This window comes from Tiliqua scincoides, chromosome 3 (genome assembly GCF_035046505.1).
Source record: "Tiliqua scincoides isolate rTilSci1 chromosome 3, rTilSci1.hap2, whole genome shotgun sequence".
Lineage (NCBI taxonomy): Eukaryota > Metazoa > Chordata > Lepidosauria > Squamata > Scincidae > Tiliqua > Tiliqua scincoides.
The window spans coordinates 9,480,126-9,503,114 of NC_089823.1; the positions used below are offsets into that span (position 1 = coordinate 9,480,126).

Consider the following 22,989-nt stretch of genomic DNA (forward strand, 5'->3'; position numbering starts at 1 on the left):
AGGCTTATACCATAGTCTTTCGAGACTGAACGTTGCCAACCAACCATTTTCTGCTGTGTTCCATTCCTCTTGAATTCTGTTTTAGGTATATTTCTAAAATGGCAGTATACACAGTGTACAGGGCTTATACTGAAAGCATGTACTGCTTTTAGTTCCCTTCCAATTTTCCACCTTCTGTTTTGCCCTTGGTATAACATAAAGATAAACGTTACAAACATAGATACAGCAGAAGTCTTGATACACGTGAACTTCTCCAAATTCAGGCTTGGAGAAAAACTTTTGGGATTCAAGCTCATTTCAAAAGAAGAGGGGAGCTTTTCAAGCCCCCAAATTCTTAACGGAATCAGATTAAAATCCCAGTTGGAGAAGCATGTGCATATCTTTGCCACCTTGGGTGCCCTTGGGGGCAGAAAGGCAGGAAATAAACCGTTAAATAAAATAAATATTCCCCTATTCAATTTTTAAAAAGCAGCTTTACTGTATTATAGTAAATGGGGGCCAATTTAAGAGGCTGCAGGGACAAAATCCAAGGTAGAAAAGTCCATCCAACCTCTTCTCCTAAGGCTCCTCAGTGGAGGGTAGGCTCCCCCCCAATTCTCAGATTTACCCCTGCAGCCTCTGTATATGTCCCATATAATGGAGCAAAGCACCTAGACAGAATGAGACTAAACAGACTGCACGGCAAAAATGCTTGCCTTGTGCTGGGTGCCATGCATTCCTTCTTGCTGCATTTGGGCAAATACAAGTTCAAAAACCCACATGAACACAGAGAAGATATTAGATGGGCGCAGTGGCATAGCTAGAGGTGGCGCAAAGCACTACGTTTTGCATGGAGACGCTCTGCACTGGGGTATACACCTTTGTTTTGCTGTAGCGGCCCAAAATGGCTCAGAAGGAGAGGAGAGGAGCCACTTGCATGGTGCAGTGAGGCTCCCTGCAAAACTTAGTGCTTTGCACCCCCTTTACCTACACTACTGGGTGAGCATCGAATTATGCCCAACACGTCATGTTAAGCAGCCTTAGCAGTGTAAACCACTCCCAGCTTAAAGGACGCTCAGGGCAGCCACCTCAGCCTTCTCTGTTGCCTTTTTTCTCTTCTTGACAGCTCCTGAGAGGGCAGGCTAAGAAGTGAAATGGAGTCTAGATGTGCTTTTGCAGACATGACATGATATCATACTAATGTGACAAACAAAGCAGCCCTGAAGGCACTGGCCATATTAAAACAACTTCTTAATCTATTCTATGCTGAACTTTCCTTATTTCCAGGGTTCATTATGTAAAGTTAGCAGGACAAGAAAGTGAGAGGAGGCTGCATGCATTACTAGAGACCCTTGATTTTGCTGCAGAACCGCAGAGGCCAGCAGTAAATCTTGTCTGAGGGATAACCAAAGCGGATGCGTCCTTCATACTCTTCTCTCTCGTACGTTGAACCCACACTCTTGCTAGCCTACTGTGGAGCAGTGGGCAACCAGCTGTCATCCACTATGCAGGGGATGATAGGAGGGAGAGAAAATGTTTGAATCCAAAGAAGTTCATATCATTCCTTACTTCAAGACTTAGGGCATGCCAGAGCCCTATTCCATACCCAAGGTTCTTTTGGAGCTTGCTGGGGAGGAAGAAAAACTTCAGGGGAAAGCCCTGACAGATGCAACCAGAAGCCAGGACTGCAGAACGAAGCAACCTCTGCCCTTTCCGATTTAGCCAGCCTCTTTGTTTGCCTTTTCAGATGAGGAATGGAGAGAGGAATTTTCAAAACCCATCAAGGGCACATACAAATTGAGGAGGTAGTTAGGCTGGAGCTCAAGCTTACAGAGCTTACAGCATTCATTTTAAGTATCTGCCTGAACACGTCATGCCTTCCAACACACGATGAAGGATGATGGGTACATTTATATTTGTTTATCATTATGTACTTTATCGGAAATTGTATTGAAACATTTGAGAAAGCAAACCACAGAAAAGTATTCTGAAATACAGTTAGCATCATTGAGTACTTACACACTAGTCTATAAAGCAAAACAGCAGCTTGACATAAGAACATAAGAAGAGCCCTGCTGGATCAGGCCATAGTTCAGCTTCCTGTGTCTCACAGTGGCCCACCAGATGGCCCACAAGACAACAAGAGACCTGCATCCTGGTGCCCTCTCCTGCATCTGGCATTCTGAAGGAGCCCATTTCTAAAATCAGGAGGTTGCACATGCACATCATGGCTTGTAATCCGTGATGGACTTTTCCTCCCGAAATGTGCCCAATCCCCTTCTAAAGGCATCAAGGCCAGATGATGTAGAGTGGAGGCTTTCTTCCAAAATGGGAAATAGAAGTGTGTACCAGCTGAACATATGAAGCTGCTCAGGCTATCAGTCTCTCTTGTGTGGTAGTGACAGCTCGGACAGGCAGCTTGTCTACCTGATCTATGTTCCTCATTTAGAGAGGGGGAAATATGTCGTCTTCTGGTATGCGTTGTCTGTACCCCAGAGCCTAGGAAAGGCAATTCCTACAAGGCCCTCTGATCATCCTCCTAGAAGTCATCCTTCCACACATACGTTGCTGGTTCTCCACTACTCCTGAGTGGCTAAATTCTCTGGTACTTCATCCACAGCTGCACCAGTCACTTCCAACTTCTGCAGCTCCAGTTCCACCACAAACTCTCCTGCTCTGAGTTTCCAAGAATTCTTATCCCATCAGTACTTGTGCACCGCCCTGTTGTACAATGTGTGTAAATATATGAAGGTGGCATGGAGAGTGACTCTTCGGAAGGCAAAAATGACATTTTGGCAATGATGGCCAATTACCAGTCTGCAGGAAATATGACTCACTGCACCTCTCTTAGGTCCACCTACCCATCTTGTCCTCTGTGCCTTTCTCAGAGCACACCATGTCCTGCTTTACAAATGAGTCACAATGAAACACAATCAAGTAGGGGAACTCTGTAAAATAAATAAATACCCAAAAGAAAATACCTAAGGTCTTGCTGACATTTGCTGGAAGCTGAGCACTGAAATTTCACTTTTGCTTTTCAGGGCGATTGGAAATGAACGGCATATTTAAGGGGATGGCACACAAATTTATTCAAATCCCAGCACTCTCATATTGCCCTAGTTAGCAGCCAATCATATGCTGCCAGGTCAGGTTGTGCCTTTTTCCATCTCATAGAGGGGATATGCTAAGAGTTAGTCTCCTGTTCTAAGAGTTACTTTTGAAAGTAAAGCCTCAGGCTCAGCAGAAAGTGATCATACAACAGTGCAAATACAGCACACATAAGCTGAAGATCTATGTAAAAATAAAGAACTCTGCTCTGTTAGGAGGGTTGTGCCAAGTGTTTTCCATTCTTTAATTGCTTTAATTAACATAACTGAAGTCAGATGGGGTGACTATCTCCCCAATTCACTTTTCAGTGCTTTTTGGCACTTTTAACACCTCTATTTACTACTTTGGGGCATAATTTTCCTTCTTAGTCCTGTCTGTCACTAGCCTAATAATTTTGGCTGATTGGCTGTGATTATCCATGTGGTCTGGTTGTGATTTTCCATGTGATTGAATCGGCTTTTCCATGTTCTTAACAAGTAATTTGGACCTCATATAGCAGAGGTCTTCAACCTTTTCCATGCCACCACTCCAGTCAATCAAGTATGAGACTGGGGACCCACCACAGAACCTCCCCCTCCTCCCATAACCCAATCCACCTCCACCCCCACCCCATTTGCCCCTACCTCTTGTGTCTTCACAACAACCCTGTGAGGTTGAGACTGAGCCTTAGGAGCTGGGGGCAAGACAGCAAGAAGAGGCTGTGGAGGATTATATCAAGAACTCAGGTTTGAGAAGGTAGTACCAATACTGGATTGGATCCAAGCCCTCTCTTGCATAGGCTTTGAAATGTTGCCAAGATCCCCCCAAATGAAACTTCATGACCCCATTAGGGTCCTGACCCACAGATTGAAGAACACTGTCATAAGGTGTGACATCATGACAAATATTGATAAAATTACACAAATCACCATAGCCAATCAGATTAAATGACAAAAGATGCATCTAACAGCCCAACCCTAAGCAACTTTCCAGTGTTGATGCAGCCACAATACAGTCCCATGGCACAGGAGCAAGTTTTCCCTTGCCTTGAGAAGGCTTCTGTGACTGCCCTCCCACTGCAGAATGCAGTGCAAACCCCTTTGACTTCGGTGCATCAGCGCTGGAAGTTTGGACTGGGCTGAAAAAATATGCAGGGAAAGACAAACAAGACCCTATAATGAAATGAAATAAATTGAAATGAAAGTTCTTCGGGGGAGTGTCACTGACATCTCTAGGTTGGCACTGGCATTTGAAAAAGTTGACTTTGAAGCAAAATGTCAAGGATCCTCCTGATGGAAAGCATCTAGGAATTTTCTAAAGGAACTAAATGAATTTCCTGTAAAACAAGACATATGTTGGGAAGTAAAATCTGTGCATATACCTAGGAACGCTCTAACTAGATGCAATATGAATGTGCTATGATTGGAAATTTATGCTTTTTTACTATATCAGAAAAAAGCCCTGGGGGTTTCCAATTTGAATTGGTTGGGGGTTTGCTGCATCCTCTGCCCCCACACTACAACCTTGATCTAAATTGTCTCCCCAAAGTTGCTGTTAATGGGGTAAAACCTATGGGCACAATTTATGCTTTGCGTCAGCAACTCTGTGAGCCTCCCAAACCACAACAGGTTTGCGGGGCTGAAATTGCAGTGTGAAGGCTGATGAGAACCACAGATAAGGGAAATTCAACTCTCTGTCCCCTTCTCAACTTCCAACATCACTAAAGGTTGTGTATGTTGAACACCCACACTCTACAGAACTGGCTTGTTCAACGTGGGCCGAGAAAATATATATATTTTCATTCCTTCATTCTGCTAACATAAAAGTATACTTTAGGATTTCTTGTCTTCCTTTTCCATAATTAATTATTCTTCTATGATTTTAAAAAGGGTACCCCAAACATCCCCATTCACCCCAAACACAAGCACACTCCAGAATCTACAATCCAGAAGAACTACAGACAGAAAGAATTGCATGAGCTTCTCCATTTTTTCTACCTCCCACCCACTTTCTTCTCTCCATTATTTCCCTTTGTCAACATTTAGAACAGTGGTTCCCAAATTTTTCAGAGGCCCTAGAGGCTGCTGCCTGATTTATAAATGCCAGGGGGTATGGCTATAATGGTGATTGGGTAGCAGTGCCCCCCCAAGTAGCAGCTTGTTTAACCCTTGATGCATGTAACCTAATCTTCCCTGTCAGTTTCACAAACCACCAAAAATTGGGTCAGGATCCACTGATGGGTCGTGAATCCACAGTTTGAGAACTGCTGCTTTAGACTAAAAGGGCTTCAGGGCAATGACCTGTCATTTCACACTGAGTAAAGTGCCACGCATGCTGATGTCACAGATTTATTAAAAATAAGAACAATAATTTTCAACATTATCAGTTTCACTCCAGTAAACTGATAAAAGGGGACCCTTTTAACTGATAAAAGGGGACCAGTATTTGATGGATCGCCTCCTTCCATACAATCCAACCCGTCCTCTCAGGTCATCAGAGGGGGCCTTTCTGAGTGGGTCGCCACTAGCGGAGGTGAGGGGGATGGCAGCAAGAAAGAGGGCCTTCTTGGTGGTGGCTCCCCATCTGTGGAACTCCCTCCCCCTGGAATTGAGAACAGCTCGCTCTTTAGAGTCCTTTCAGCAGGGGCTTGAGACCTTTTTATTTACGGAGACCTTTTATGCTGACACCAGAGGGCATGGCACTTTTTGAATGTATTTTAATTTGGGATCCAGATTTTTATTGTGTTTTATTGTATATATATATAATGTTTTTAATATGTTTTTAATTGCGAGCCGCCTTGAGTGTCCTTCATTGGATAGCAAGGCGGGATATAAATGTCTAAAATAAATAAATAAACGAACATTCCCAGTGATATGGAATTCCTAAGCCTAGAGGACAGAGCACCTGCTTGACAAGCAAAAGGTTCCAGGTTCAATCCTTGGCTGGGCTAGGAAAGAATGCTGGCCGAGACCCTGGAGAACGACTACCAGTCAGAGTTGATCATGCTGAGCTGGCTGGACTGATGGGCAGACTCAGTACAAGGTAGGGTCACATGGGGAGAATTCCTATGACACATGCAGGGTTTGCCACGTAGTATCTAGCTTCAGCTTTGTTTCAAGCATATGTTTCCGAAACGCCTTGCTTCTTGACACTTCATTTGCTGGCCTCTAAATATTAGCACTGCATATCTGTGCAAAGTCACATTCCTCGGTAGGCGCTGAGATCAAGGCTCATGTTTTTAAAAATGCCAATGGCCTCTACAGGGAATTTTTCTTCCCCGGCAGCTCAAAACATTCTCTCTCCGCTTTTGCACCCAAGCTACTCAATTAAGATGAACTTTCTCATAATTCAATACTGCTGTCGCTGGAGAAGCTGCAGGTAAGTGAGACTCTAATTAGATTCTGCAGAACTCTCACTTGTTTAATATTCAGGAACGAGGTCGAGTCCATTTTGGAGCAGGTCTTTCGCAGCACCTCGGGGAGGATTACGCCAGGAAAATCCTGAGCAGAAAAGATCAACTTTCATGTCGTACTCGCTCTTTATTTTTAATTTAGGGCATTTGGGCGTGTTTTCCCAAGTTAATGAAGAATGTTTTAATAGTGCAGGTGAAGCTGCAGTAGTCCTGCACTACTGCAGGAAGCCCAAGTCTAGTACAAAAAAAACTTGCTTGTGCTTGGGTGACCTGGCAAACATGATGAGTCCAGAAACACCCCTAGGTTGGGCCTACACAGAGGTAGGCCACAGTGATCCTGTTGCAATCACTCTCTCTCCAGTAGAACAATCAGCAACAGGATTGAGGCAGTCCCTCTGACTGCCTCTTCCTGCTGCTCCCTCCCAATAGGCTGGGCAGAAGAAGTCCGGGAGAGAAGAGAGGGAAGCTTCCTGCCCAACTTGTCTGGAAGAAACTGCAGGTGCAGAAGGAGGGAGAGGCAGGGCTGGCAACACAGATGGCAATGTTGAGCGAGGGCAGAGGGCTCATTCGACACATGTGAGAAGGACAGGGGAGGCTGATAAATGAGAGTGCTGCTGTTTCACCTTGTGCTGGGTCTGATGCTGGCTTTCTGCATGGTTGGCACAGACACCTGGCAAAGCCCAGAAGCTGCCCAGGAGCTGTGCACGTTAGAAAAGGTCTCCTCCAGTCCTGGCACAATTTCCTGATCCACGATGGTTAAAGGCTGCGCGACTGAGAAACTGGCATCTACCCTCTGGTGGGCAGGGCCATTTCCTTCATAGCAGTGTCTACTGGAGGTCTCCGAGTTCAGACTCACCACTTGATGGAGCCAGTCCTGGTCACAAAAGGACTGCAGAAGTATAAATACAAAACTAGGAAAAATAAACTCCAGCGTTTTGTGTGTGGATCCGGCATCATCTTACCCAATTCCCAATAATTTATATAACTCAATCATCAACACACATCACTTTCTATGGCTCAACGGTTTTGCCCCCTTCTTCCAATCTAATTACCTATTGATCAAAGGCACACTTTGCAGCAGAAATGAGTGTCCCCTTTGAAGTTAAAACGTGTTGACAACATCATTACCACCCTCCACCTTCTCCGCTTAGCCTCAGATTTATCGCCCCTTCTCGAACATTTCACAAAGTCAATTACCAAGTTTTTAATCATTTCTTCTCATAGCTCCTGAGAAATGCTGCAAACTGAAAGCAGACGCACAGCACACCCGCGTGTTAGGACTACGATGTCACGCAAGGTTTTTAAATTGCATTCCCCCCCAGCTAGCTGTCCTTGACACAACAGCACCTTCTGCAGAAGACAAGATTTCATTCAGTTAAGACACTGCAGCATCCTTAGCGGGAAATTTGCACCACAATCCCTCGGAACCAGATATTTATTTATTTATTTTATTTTATGCATTTATACCCTGCCTTTCTCCTAGTAAGGGCACTCAAGGTGGCTTACAAGATTAAAAACATACACCAGTAACAAACAATAAAACAAAACAATTAAAACAATAAAACAAGACAAACAACCAGTGGATCACAAACAATTAAATTAAAACTATATTAAATGAAAATGAAAATGCCACTCCATTATTTCAGCCATCGAAAACCCTCCTGAACAAAAATATCTTAAGACCCTGCTGAAAGATTTCCAGAGAGGGAACAGCATTGAACTGGAGGGAATTCCACAGTTTGGGCACCACCATGGAGAAGGCCCTATTCCTCACCGCCAACCCACACACCTACATCACTGGTGACATGTCACCTCTTCGGCCCCCTCACTTCCAGGTTCAGTGGCAGCACTACACAAAGCATGCAAAGAGACACTTTATCCCTTTTCTCTCTTGGAGCACTTGTATGTGGAAAAGGAGGGGGAATGGCTCCCTGTCCCCTCTTCCCCATTTCTTTTTCTGCTCTAGTCTTCCTCTTTTTCAACTCCAATGCATGCTACTATCACCAAGTCATATGGGGAAAGAGGAGAAGAAGGTGACCCTAGAGGTATCAATCAGGCTGGCAGAGACAGCAGGGGCATCTCGTCACAGGGACTTGGGTTGCCACTCTGTCTGCCTAGGCTTAAATCCCAATTCAAGATCATCACCTGCACCTGGCCTTTCCAGAACATCCGTGACTTCTGCATTCACCTTTTAAAAGGCAGGCTTCTAGTCCTTAGCGTGAACACAATGAGTACTGAGCTGAAAGTTGTTTAAGTTGAACTTTTGACTTGAATGTTCGGGAGGGGGAGCAAAATGAGGAAAATGCCCTCCCCCCTTTGGATATCGCTTTTCCTGCCACCAACTCCAGCAAGGTTCATCTTGACAACCATTTCACCCCAGAACAGCACTATGTCCCTACACAGAGTATCTCAGAGGGATATTCTGTCAACGAACTGTCAACTCAGACTGGAAGCGACTGTCAAAGGGGCCAAATAGAAAGATCTAGCCCTACTACCTGAACTTTTTTTTTTTTAAACTGAAGATGCTGAACCTAGGATGCTTGTGCATATAGAACATGTGCCCTACCATTGAGCCCCACTCCTCAATACTCCCCTGCCCCCCACTGTCTCCCCTAACTACACAAATTGCACCCAATCCTCCCTAAATGAAACACCCAAGAAGATCCACTTTTCTTTGTGGGGAACTGTCTACCCTTGTGCATAAATAAAACACAAATATCTGTGCAAGTGTAACTGCAATTTAGGCTGACTGCAGAAGCTGGATTTCTTGCTGAACAATCTGTATTCAGTTTGCAGTTCAGTCTGTCAGAATGCAGACAGCTGAGGATGTTGGGTCAGACTGGGAAAGAAAGGGTTTCCACACGCCCCACTCCCATCTTAGATCCCTGGTGCCTACACTACAATGCATGCCACACTGTTCAATTGAATTGCACAAACAAAACCTAAAAGGGGGACCAAACACTGTCACATTCCCCATTATTGCATTCCTTCCCTAAATGCAGTTCAATTTTTAATGCATGTGATTTTTATCCTGAACCTGTGAGTGATGGCTGTTGGCCCAATTTATGCAGCTACAGACTGGGTCTTGTTTATCATTCTGGCAACTGACAGGGTGCTTTTTTTTTTTTTTAAAGAGATCTAATCAAATTGTTTCTGTCAGTAGACAGTTTAATTGGGGAGGGGGAGAAATTCAACATTGAAGCAAACCACAGGAGTTGCAATTTTTTCTTCCAAACAAAATAAATGGTAGCTTGTGATAGGCAGTCACAAAGCAACACTTGATAGCCCACTACCCGCCCATCATCTGCTGTTAGTTTTGCTTGGAGAACTGATAAGAAGATATTTCCCTCCCCCAAACCCTGCCATTTTCATCTTCAAGGAAAATAGGCTAGGGATATGGTTTGGTGAGTCCTTCCAGGTAAGAAAAACCTCCTCCAAGTTTCACCAGTGAAAGTTTCAGGGTTTTTTAAATTTTAAATTTTTTTTTGATTCAGAGCTAAGTGGATGTGAAGTGAGAACTCCACATTTGGAGCTTCCAAAGTCTGTCTCTTCTCAGTAACATGGGGGGGGGGGGGTTTGGATCAGGTCCATCACAAGGGAAAGATAGTCTAACCTAGTGGTGTCAAACAAGGCCCGTGGGCTGAATGTAGCCCCCAGAAGCAATTTATCCGGCCCTCATTGTAATTGGGTACTCCCAGTGTGAAAATTGGGCTCTCTCATCTTGAAAAGATGAACAAGATTTGCACATCTTCTCTTCTGTCATTGAAGTTTGCTAATCAGTTTCTATGTGAGAACAAATGGCTTATTTATGGCCATCATCTGCTTGTGATGTCATTTTCTGCTTAATGATGTTACTTCTGGCCCTCAAGAGGCACTCTGAGTGCTAACTTTGGCTCTCTTTATGAAATGTTTGACATTCCTGGTCTAACCCTTTACTGTCATATTGTGGCCCCAGCCTGAATCCCCCCACCCCAGTTGCTGTTAGCCATAGAGCAGGAAATCCTCTAGTCTAACAGCAACTCGGGAGAGCAAGTTAAGTTGGAAATTGGCATTGCAAAGCAGATTTAGACACATACACCCATCTGCACCACAGATGGGTGCACCACACCTGGTTCAAATCATGTTTCTTCCTCCCAACCACCCAGATCAATCAGGAGCAGCTTAGACATTTTCCTACACAATACCTAGTTTGTCCTTTTGGCCCAGGCCCCGGTTACACCACCAGAACACATGTTCCAGTGGTGTAACACACTTTCCAGCTGTTGCAAAAGTGACATGGTGAGAGTGTGCAGCAAGCAGTCAGGACTAGGTAGCTACAGATCAAGGACATCTGCTGCCACAGGTAATACATGGGGGTTGGAGGGAGGCAGGGAAGGGGTGAAATGGGGAGGAGGTGAGGAATGGAGGAGGGCAGATAGGGTCCACAAAAGTGGTGGGTTTAGCAGTAGTGGCACCTGCTGAATTCTAACCCCAGGCCTGATCTGCCTTCACAGGTTTACACGGTTCGGCAATATTGCCATCACAGGCCTCAGTTGGCCTATTAGGGCAGCAGGGGCTTACCCTGGGGGAAGAGAATGAATGTTCCCTTCCTCCAAGGAGGCCTCCAGAGGCCAAAGCTTCCCCACATACACCACGTTGGTGCCCCTGTGCCGTTTAGTCTTTCTTTCTTCAATCCTCCGAGAGTCCAATCCTATCCAACTTTCTATCACCAAAGCAGCTGCAATGCAGCCCGAAGATAAGGGAACAAACATTCCCTTACCTTGAGGAAGAGTCTGTGACTATCCCCCCACTGCAAGGTTTCATGCATGCTATGTTGGCATGGTTGCATTGGTGCTGGACAGTTAGAAAGGATTGCCCCCCCCCCCCAGTCTAAAATCAGGATGAAGAAGCTGAATGGATGGTGCTTGAGTGTCATCAGAGGAAATCATGGTACAACTTTAATTAAAACAGGTTAAAGCAGTCAGTCACACAGGGCCGGCCTTAGGAGGTGTGAGGCCCATCCAGAAACACTTTTGCAGGGCCCTCTCTAATTTTTTGGGGGCCCCCTCTACTACTTTTCTTAACTCTTAGCTTGAATGGAGCCAGACCAAGAAAAAACCTCTGTTACTTTTGTGCAAGGATAGGACTCCAGTACCTTTAGTGGTTGTGCAGAATAGGAGCCTGGAAGGCCAGTTGGAGGGAAGAGGGAGTGTGAGCCCAATGGAACCTTTCTAAGTAGTTAATGACCTACTGTATCTTAGCCTTAATGGTGAAATGAACAGTCCTCTATGTCATGTTTACTAAGCGGCTTGTGGATAAGACAGGTCACAATCATTTTGATTGGGATGTCACACAGAATGTAAATTCCATGCAAGAGGTGCCCAAGTCTTCATTGGTCACAGCTGGCTAGATAAGTTTCAACTGATGCCACCTCACAATATAAACAGAGACGTTGGTAACATATGCTAAAACTTGCTCACCCTGCTGGGTTCTGTTCCGAACAGCCCAAGAGAGGGTGTTGAATGTCTTCTTTTTCAGAGGCACAGTTTCTGCCCACCTTGAAGAAAGCAACTGTGACCATTGTAAAACAAAGTCACTGCTAGACTCTGGAACAAAATAACTACCGGCAAATCTCATCATTTACCCCTCTTGGGCAAGGACATTAAACATGTGGTGCCTCCAGAAACAGTGGTAACCTGGGCAGTTATTTAGCAGTGAACAATTCAGTGCCATGCATGATACAACCCATAAGTTTTCCAGAACAGAACAAATTGCAGTTTTGGAGGTAGACATTTTAATTAGGAAGTGAATTAAATCCCTCATCCACTACCACTATGGTTCCAGTAGGAAATCTCATTTAAAAATGATCTACATTACTAGTCACTCTGCAGATAGAACCAGTCACTTGGTTAGAATAAGTGTTCAGCAAAAAATTATAGATTGTCTAAGATGAGGAGAGAGCTGCCATTTTGTTATCTCCAACATACTGGTTTCCCAGGAAAAGTTGGAAACAGAGCCAAGGCATAACCTACTGAATCTGGTTGGAGCCTGCTGGAATCTAGAAGGGCATGACTAGAGCCAAGATGGAATTTGACAGCTCACACACTTCGCCAGGACAGTATCTAAGAAGTCGAGATGCAGCCAAGATGGTTATTGGGCCCTGGCATGGTTTGAGGGCACAGCAAGGGTGAAATCAGGGGTCAATCAGGGTAGACACTGGTCAAGGGTCCAAAGCCACCATATCTGGCCAGGATCCCTTAATTTCCACTACTGGTAGTAGTGGTAGCAGCGGCATCACTAGGGGAGTGTGGGTCGCACTGGGGGATGCATACAGGGGGGTGACACCACTACTGGCCAAAAAATTTTAAATCTTGATAATACCATCATGTTATATATCAACTGATGCATAATTTCATGCAGAATGTAATGAAACAAACCATGTTGAAATATCTCTATTGAAGTTATAGCCAAAAAACCAGGAGGGTGGGTCAACGGTACATTTACCCTGGTGCGTTGCACCATCCACTGCATAGGAGGAGGTCCATCAAGGGGGTGACGGGCTAGCCTCCTGCAAGGGTGACACAAACCCTAGTGATGCCACTGAGAGGTAGTACCCACTGCACCACTAGGAGACAGGCAGGGAAATCAGGCAGAGCCTAGTGCAGGGTTTTGATCCCAGAGCAATTCGACACCAGCATTGGGGCACATGATATACAGGTTGTGCCTCGTTACCCACTGGGGTTCTGTCCTGGAACCCTCAGTGGATTAAAAAAAAAATCAGTGGATACCAAATCAGTGGAAAAATAGCTTGAAAGACCCACTTCCAGGTTTCTTGCTCCTTTATTGTTACTCCAGAATGCATTGGTATAGACACTATACCACATTCAGCCACTAAATGGGGTGAATAATGAAATCTAGTGGAATGAAATTATAATTATTTAACAGCACGAAGGTGGGAAATTAGTTTCTGGTGCTTTTTTCCTTGTAACAAGGCATTTAAAAGTGGTATCAGTGGTGAGTCAAATCAGTGGATACTGAGGTCCCACCTGTAACCACCTTGCTGAAGTTTACATAAACCCATATAGTTAAGTTAACCCATATAAGCAACTTGACCGCCGCCATGGAAGAAAGGTGGGATAGAAATGTAATAAAAAATTGAATGGAGAGAGCCTTCCATAACTCCATAACATTTACTGGCTTTTCAGACCTCAGTGCTTATTAATATCTCAAAAAATACACTTGTACTAGCTGAGGCAGTGAAATATTAGCTGGCTGGCTGTCTAAGGGGCAACTGTTCTCCCCACCTGGTCCTCTCTAAGCATTTTTTCTGATATACACAATGTTCCCAAATGTTCTAACAGACTAACAGGAAGGGGGGGGGAGAAAACCCAATCCGGTAATTACAAAGAAAAATGAAGATTTATGTTAGTAAATGCAGGTTTTGCTCTTGTCTGATGAATACTGATTAGCCTTCTCCCTGGAGGAACGGAAGATGATGGTGCTTCAATCAGAGATGGAGGGGAAAAGAGATCATGATAATAATCTGGTGCATTTGAATTGCAGATACATTTAGGAAGTTGTAAGGCACCTCCTGAAAGCACTTGGCCTTAAAAAAAATGACTTACCCCTGCACAATACTCTGCCAGTTCCTGAACAGAACAGAATCAAACCCTACTGTGTGTCAGCAGTGAAGGGCAGATTAGCAAAAGCAGACCTACTGCATATCTGGTGGGTATGTCCAAACTGTGGGTCTGGACTGCAACCTGATCTTTCCTGGACTGCCAAAAAGTGATCAACTAATTGCCTCAAGCCCTGCAGCTGTTCAGTAATTGGATGCTATGGCTGCTAATTACCCTACAAAGAGCTCCGCTCCTGCAGTTTGCAAGTATGTGTACATATTGAGAGATAAATTTTCAAGGGTCTTTTTGTGGTTATTACTACAAGTAAATGAATATTTTTTTCTTTCTAGACCTTTTTAAAAAGTTTTGTTAACCTAGGTGGGTTCCAATAGAGCAGCCATTTTCAACCACTGTGCCCTGGCACACTGGTGTGCCACAAATGGTCCCCAGGTTTGCCACAAAATCTGGGAGAGGGTCATTTATCAATAGGACCATTTGGGGGTGTGGGCCCCCATTGACAGCACAGTGTGCCTTGTCAATTGTCAAAAAGCTGATGGTGTGCCTTGACCATTTTAGTGCCATGCCAGTGTGCCGTGAGATGAAAAAGGTTGAAAATCACTGCAAGTGATTTAAACAAGTGGGTCCTGATTCTGAAAAGTTTGGAAACCACTGTCCTAGGGCTAAGCAATGCCGGGGGGGGGGGGTGTTCAGTCAATTGTCCATTTTACTGGTCAGTGTTTAAGTTCTGATGTCATAACTGTGCTGTTAAATCATAGTTCTGGAATTATAGGACGACTCGTAAATATCTTGACAATGAATTTGCTATTGTTTGCAAAGATATTCTGGGCTTGTAAAAGGAAGGAAACTTCCAACTGGAGAAGACTGGTTATTAATGGCACTGGAGATGCCCATTTGGATAAACAGATCCAGTGAAACAAATCAGCAGAGCAGACATTTCTATGAAAAATGGAGATCATTTGTCAGAGACTGGAATGTTTTGTGTCAGCCTGCAAAGTTGAACCAAACAGTCCTAATGTAATAGTTTAACAGCCCAATCAAACCCAAATTTCCAAACACTGCATCCTGTGGCAGATTTTTAGCTGCCTGAGTTTTCTTCAGGGTATTTGTTCCCTTGACTCAGTACACCCCATGGTGTGTACAGCTACACTGAGCAGCTACAATGGGTCAGCTCAGACCTGCGTCAGCTATATTGCTGGTTCAAGTTCATTTTAATCTATGCAGGCAGATCAGGCCTGGGAAGGGGGTCAGGATTCATCATGCACCACTGCTGCTGAACCTGCCCCACTGGGGCCCAATCCACCTCAGACCCATCTCTTCCCATTCCATCCCATCTCCTCACTTTCCACCCCCAGCCCATTCAATCCCCTACCACCCTTCTATCCCTTGCACAGAGCTGACCTACTCCTGTGGGCCTCTTGCTCTGCCAGCATGCGCGGGAAGGCTCCATCAGCATGCCAGCTCTCTGTAATGCTGCGAAGTGCTTTACGCTGCTTTTGCAACAGTGTGGTCCACCAGCGCAGGCCTTCATTAGGATTGTACTGTGAACAGTGGCATAGCGAGAGGGGGTGCAAAGCACTAAGTTTTGCAGGCGCCTGAATGCGCCACGCAAGCAGCCCCTCCCTCTCCCCTTCGGAACCATTCTGGGCGGTGGGAGAGGCTGCTTGCGTGGCGCATTCAGGCGCCTGCAAAACTTAGTGCTTTGCACCCCCTCTCGCTATGCCACTGGCTGTAAATAAGGTTTTGTTCTCTTTATTTTCCTAGTTAAAGAAATAATAAAAACAAAATCCAGTAATTAGGAGAGTGTGGACATCCCCCTCCCAGAAATTTAGCTCATCTTAACCACATTCTTTTCTTTCCTTTTGACTACTTCAGAAACATCTTCCAAGCAGGTATCTCTGTTTTTACCTTGACATTTAGGTGAAACTGTTCAGGCGCAAAGTGAATAGGACTTAAAGTGCTGTCTTAACAGGACCATAACCAGCAAGTAGGTAAACTTCATCACCGGAAGTTCATCCACTCCCTATACCAGAAATCTTCTTAAACATCTGCTTCTCCTCAGTCCCCACACCGAAAGAATCCCCAGCTCACTGCACCATCTAGTGTTACATTGTGGCAAGAACTTCAGAGTAGCATCTTTCCTATTCGTATTTGAATACACAGTCAATACATGTTAGGGAACATGGGGACTAATTCCTGCCCAGTGCCCTTTCATTTGAATTCAGACTACATGCAATTGGTTGGGGGAGAAGAAGCAAGCAAAAATTTAAAAAAAAAACCCAATGAATTTGCTTCAGTCATAGTCCACTGAACACTCATAATTCAAATTACAAAACAGGAGATGCAATACTATTTTGAACAAGCAGAAAAGTGCGCTGATACATGGGGCTAGAGAAGGGTCATTCTCCTTTTTATTTGTTTTATTGATGTAATTTTGATTTCACCTTTTGGTGCTATGGACGTCCAAGGGGGCCTTCACTCAGACTCCCCCTGAAAACACAGTCAACAAGCCTGCTATCTGGTGTGAACTCACAGAACAACCTAGTAGTGACTAATACCTAGAGCAGTGTTCTCAAACTATGGGTCAAGACCCACTAGGTGGGTCACCAGCCAATTTCAGGTGGGTCCCCATTCATTTCAATATTTTTTTTAATATATTAGGCTTGATACTATCATGGTATGTGACTGCATTTGGGGAAATGCTACACATCTGTAGTTTTAAGAGACTACGATGTATATGCTTCTTAACAATGATAGTAAATGCAACTTACTCCTAGGTAAGCATGGATGGGATTGCTGCCTAGGATTGTTAAAAAATTTCCTGCTTGATGATGTCACTTCTAGTCATGACATCACTTCCAGTGGGTCCTGACAGGTTTTCATTCTAAAAAGTGGGTCCCAGTGCTAAAAGTTTGAAAACCACTGGCCTAGAGGATTGTGGTCACTCAGTGGGTATCAGAGTATCAGGTGTAGGGTGCAATCTGAAGAATGTACCCCGATTCAGGCCCGGAAATGCAGGCTTTCTAACCAGGGCTCTCTGCTGCTCATTGCTGGTACCTGAATAGGAACCAAAGAAATATTTCATTTTGAAGTGTAAGATAAAATGGCAGAAGACGTTGTTCTGTATCAGGCAAGCGCAGAAGGCCAGGAGCCTAGTGTTTGGATCAGTGATTTTCAACACTTTTCTTCTCATGGCACACTGACCTCTATTGTTTTCACCTCCTTATGATGTCATGTCTGGCTTCCGGGAGACTTCTAGGTTCTGTGGCTCTGTTTCTAGGGCGACTAACTGTAGCAATGGATTGTCTGTTTCTCTTCCTCTACCAGTAGAACCAACAGAGCAATGGCATAGCTAAGAGGGTGCAGGGGGTAGCAGCTGCACCAGGCATCAAGCTTTAGGGGGACAACAAGCTGAGCTTGACACTAGTGACCAGAATTGTGAAAATCTTGGTATGTATGAATAATACCATCATGTTATATATCATTGGAAAGATAATTTAATGCAGAATGCAATGAAACACACTGCACCAGAATATCTGTATTCTATCAAAAGTTATGGCCACTTAACCAGAAAATGAAAACACAACTACCTTGTGGAATAAAAAGTGGATTTGCTTAACTCCAAACCGACCTATGAGACTGATTGTTCTGAGTGCCAATGAGATGTTATTATGATACAGCATGAAACCAATAACTTTATATTTATTTACTTAATTAAATTTGATTTTGTCATGCGAGGGGGGGCCTACAAAATCTTCTTTGACCCCAGGTAGCAGGTAGATGCCTTAACTATGCCACTGACTGGGGGGAGGCAACAGAGCAAGTCAGTGGTGAGCTGATGGGGGAAGGAGGTAGGTTCCTCCTAATTTTCACTTTTTAAAAAGCCCGGACGTGATGTCACTTCTGGTTGTGACATCACTTCCAGGGCAACATTTTGAACTTGGCACCAGGCTACATGATTATTAGCTACGCCACTGCAACAGAGGAAGAAAAAAAGACAATTTGTTACTAGGGCCAGTTGCCCTAGAAACAGAACCTTAGAACCCAGAATTTTTCAGTGTTGTTCAACTGCTCTGCTCTGAACTTCCATGGCACAACGTGTGGATCTTTTGTGACACACTATTGAGCCATGGCACACCAGCTGAAAATTGCTAGTTTAGATTATGTTTATGCTTTATGCTACATACTTTATGCAAACACACTGCCCATCACTATTCTCTTTAAAGAACGCTTGAAGGCCTGTGCACATACAGGGATCTCAGCAGCTCACTGGGCTAGTGGTTCTCAAACCTTTTAGCATCATAACCTGTTTTTTTAGAATGACAATCTGTCAGAACCCACTGGAAGAGATGTCATTAATCTTGAAGTGATGTCATGATCAAAAATGACATAATGAAGCAGGAAAGTTTTTAACACTCCCATATGACAAAATCAAATTGAATTAATTAAATTAAAAGTTTCCAATAAGTATAAGCTCAAACATTTATAATAAAGAAGAACACTTCCAAGCAGTTCCTGATCTTTTTTTTTTCAAATTTTCCAAACATCCCAAAGGCTGCAATCCTATCCATACTAATGGAGAAGGAAGCCCCAATGACTTTCATTGTTGAAAGCACAGATCTGTAACGTTCCCCAAATGCAGTAACATACCATGGTAGCATCAAGTTGAATATGTGTGTTGGCAACCTTCAGTCTCGAAAGACTCTGGTATCGCGCTCTGAAAGGTGGTTCTGGAACAGCGTCTAGTATGGCTGAAAAGGCCAATTCAGGAGTGACAATCCCTTCCACACTGGGAGCAAGTGCAGTCTGTCCCTGGTCTGTCTCCCTGGCTATGGGCCTTCCTTCTTTGCCTCTTTGCCTCAGTCTGTTGGCCAAGTGTCTCTTCAAACTGGGAAAGGCCATGCTGCACAGCCTGCCTCCAAGCGGGCCGCTCAGAGGCCAGGGTCTCCCACTTGTTGAGGTCCACTCCTAAGGCCTTCAGATCCCTCTTGCAGATGTCCTTGTATCGCAGCTGTGGGCTACCTGTAGGGCGCTTTCCTTGCACGAGTTCTCCATAGAGAAGATCCTTTGGGATCCGGCCATCATCCATGTAATTATAATTATAATTATAATCCATATAAATAATACAAAAAATAAAATATACACACTGAAATGAATGGAGACCCACATGGAATTGGCCTGCAACCCAGTTAGTGGGTCCCAACCCACAGTTTGAGAAACACTGCACTATGCTAAAGCCCAGCCTCAAACTATATATTCTTTACCATGAATGAGAGAAGGGAGGGGAGGGACCTGTCATCATAATGCCACATCCTCTGCACATTCATTTATCTCCTTTTTACATCTGAAAGGGTATCATGAAGCTCCCAGTGCATCCTCTGGGATGCCTGACAATGGGGTATAAAAAACAGGCATTAGTACTGAACACAGTCACGTTCTGGCAACTCCTGCGACATCGCTGGAACCAACCGTATTGGCTTCTGCCTTTCCATTGCAGCGACATGGAGAGGGGGGATTTGCTGCATGGGTAACAGTCTATCCTCCATATCTACCTTACCCAGGCTTTGCGCACTGGAGAGGACACTCTGTTCCAGAACACTATTCAGAGCGCGATACCATAGTCTTCCGAGACTGAAGGATGCCAACAACACAGTACCCGTAATTCTCTTCAACTGGCAGTCTCAGCAATGATGAAAGACCTGCCATTCCATTAACAGCCACAATAGTTATAATCCTGTACTACACTGAAACTTAAACATTTTTCATCTAGCAAACATGGGGCAGGGGACAACAGTCCATAAGTAGTAGGCACCCCTCTTTAATGCAAAACTCTTGGCTCTTCTCTCTCAAACAAGCGGTGAAAAGCTAAAACCAGCAATAAGCAGCTCAGCAGGCAAGACCTTAAAAGGAAGCAACCATTCATTTCACCTCATGTGGGGGTGGGCGGGCATTAAGCCAACTCTTCAGAACTCCTCCATCTCCCCTCCCCACTACACTGACAATCTTCCTGCTATCTAAGAGTCAGATAAAAGCCTGCACCAGTTTATAAGCACCAATAAACACTTCATTAATCTTGACACAAGAACAATCAAGGGTTGATGCCGTATTACAGGACCATAGTAGAACTTACTTTCTGGAATGCTAATTTACACATTAAAATTTATTCACAGCAGTGGCATAGCTAACACGGGTGCAAAGTACTAAGTAATGCAGGCACCTGAATGCCCTGTGCAAGCAGCCCCTCCCCTTTGGAGCCATCCCAGGCAGTGAGAGCAAAACTTAGTGCAAAACTGCAAAGCTTAGTGCTTTGCAACCCCTCTAGCTAAGCCACTGATTACTAGGGTTCCTTCCTTCCTCATTAAAAGAATGGAAATAGTCTTCCTCACTTCCATCCAACACCAAAACTACTCCAAAATGTCAGGAACTCTTTTGCCTGCCACTGTCCATGCCGATTCATTAGCCATCGCCGCAAAAGGTACACTTCAGTTACATAAACTTCATGCCAATGTTCCCTTCTCCATTTTTGAAATTCAGACATTGTAAAGAGGAAGCACTACTGACCTTCAGAGGCGAGATGTGCGACTGCAGGACGTATCCATGGACATTCTCTATCTGCGATAAATTCTTTTCTGAAACGTGAACTAGTTCCGGTCCCCTCACTTCGTGAGTTAAACGAGGTAAAGTATGGTCATGTGGCCCATCCTCATCTTGGTAACGATATTTCTAGGAAACAGGGAGAGGAAAAACCAATATCACTAAGAGAAGTGTGAAAAGTAAAGCTTGCACTGCAAATCACTGAAATAACTTTGACTCCTTTAAGTATTTTGGCTCCTTGCTGAAATATGGCAACGGCAAGAAGAGATTGAAGCAAATCATCAGACTACTACTGAGTTATTTAGTGACTTCCCTGAACAATACAGAGGCTTCACATTAACAGTGGCATAGCTAGAGAGGGGCAAAGCACTAAGGGCGCATTCCTAACCAACTTTCCTGCACTGACATAGCTCTGCCAATGCTGCATCCTGCAGCTGGGGGGAGGGCCAATCACTTTGGCCTTCTCAAGGTAAGGTAAGGTTTGTTCCCTTATCTGGGAGCTGCATTTCCCTTACCTTGGTGCTGATAAGTTGGTTCGGATTGCACCCTAAGTTTTGCAGGGAACCTCAGCATGGTATGCAAGTGGCCTCCCCCTTCCTCTTTGGAGTCATTCCAGGCTGGGGGAGCAAAACGGAGGCAAACACCTGGCTCAGAAGGGGAGGTGCCTCTTGCACGGCACATTCAGGAGCGAGCAAAACTTAGTGCTTTGCACCCCCTCTAGCTATGACACTGTACAAAAATGATCCCTGTGATCTTTCTAACAGCCCTGTAAAGAAGGTGTTATTATCATCACCGTGTTACAGATGGCGAGCTTACAGTATGGAGAACAATGAGAAAAATGAAATTACACAAGAGGTGTATCCACACAGTTTCATATGGGGTCATATCTGTCAATCTCAGTCTACACAAGTTGAGGAATAAGAGTGGGCCTTACCTCCCCCATCCAGCTGATACGTCTTCTCCAAATCCGACCACTTCAACAGGGGCATAATGTTCAGATAGGGCAGTGATTTTCAACCCTTTTCACCTCATGGCACACTGACAAGGCACTAAAGCTTTTCGTACCTAAAGCACACTGGCAAGCTTTTTGACAACTGACATGGCACGCTGTGCTGCCAATGCGGGGGCTCACATCCTCAATGGCCCTACTAATAAATGACCCAAATACCCTCAGCACACCTGGGGACCATCCATGGCACACCAGTGTGTCGTGGCAGAGTGGGTGAAAATGGCTGAGGTAGGGCCTCCCAGTAAAAACCAACATACATGGGTGAATTTCCCATGGTTCATTTTCCAGATCAAATTTTGGAATTGACCAGATCATCTGAATCTATGCGCTCTGGATTCTATGCATATATTAGATATGTATTAGAATTTTATCTCCCCACATGGACAACCAGTGGCATCAGAGGTGGGCCAGGCATGCCAGGAGAGCAGGGAGTTAAGGTGCCTCTGAGTCTCTACTATACGTAGGAATAATTAGAGCCGCTTCATCCAATCTGTCTGGTAAAGAAGAAAGAGCAACTCTTCTAATGGAGAAGGGGTGCACAGCATTCCTTCAAAAACACGAGCAACCATTACCTGCAGAAGTGGCTGAACTTTCCATTGCAGCAATTGGCCAGTTTAGTCTGAAGATAGGTACAAGTAACTCAATATTGGTTGGCACATGGTTGGAGGCCAGGGGTCCGGCACTGTTTCCTGGCATTAGGAAACTGCCACCTTTGTGAGAAAGTAACTACAGATGCCCAGGACTATAACAGCAACTAGGTTTAGGACATGCGTAAGATGGCCAAAACAAAAATATGGCCAACATCTTCCATTCTCCATACTGGTGCTATACTGCCTACTCTTAAAATTGAACACAAGATCTGTGATATGACCCTAAAACTTCGGTATCCCAAGGGACCTGTCATCCCCGTCCCCCCCACATAATAGGTGGAAAAGAACGGGGAACATTTGTTGAGCATAAGCCGGTAATAAATGAGAACAACAGAATCGGATTTAGACGCAGGAAGTCTCTACTCCCAAGAGGTTTTCCCAGCAAATCTCTACTTATTTACTTTCCCACATACAAAAAAGGCCAGCATCTTTTCCAGTCTGTCTCCCAATTCTTGAACTGAATTAGAAGCAAACCAAAGAGCCGTTTTACTCTAGCAGTGTCATGCTTCTTCCACAGTTGCCAAACAGATGCTTGCAGCATGACTTGAAGGCTATAGTCTTATTTCCCCCTCCCCCCCCCCCACACACACACTGTTGTTCATCAGTATGTGGCAGATTGCCCATAATCAAGGAAGTCTATGT

General features: G+C 44.6%; 1 protein-coding gene across 1 annotated transcript in view; it reads right to left on the reverse strand.

Annotated features, from left to right (window-relative positions):
• Window positions 1-22,989, reverse strand: part of DLG2 (discs large MAGUK scaffold protein 2) — a 1,048,787-nt gene that overhangs the window by 469,395 nt on the left and 556,403 nt on the right. The window contains exon 6 of the mRNA XM_066618862.1: window positions 20,656-20,817. Coding sequence (XP_066474959.1) covers window positions 20,656-20,817 — 162 coding nt within the window. The remainder of the gene's footprint in view (window positions 1-20,655; window positions 20,818-22,989) is intronic.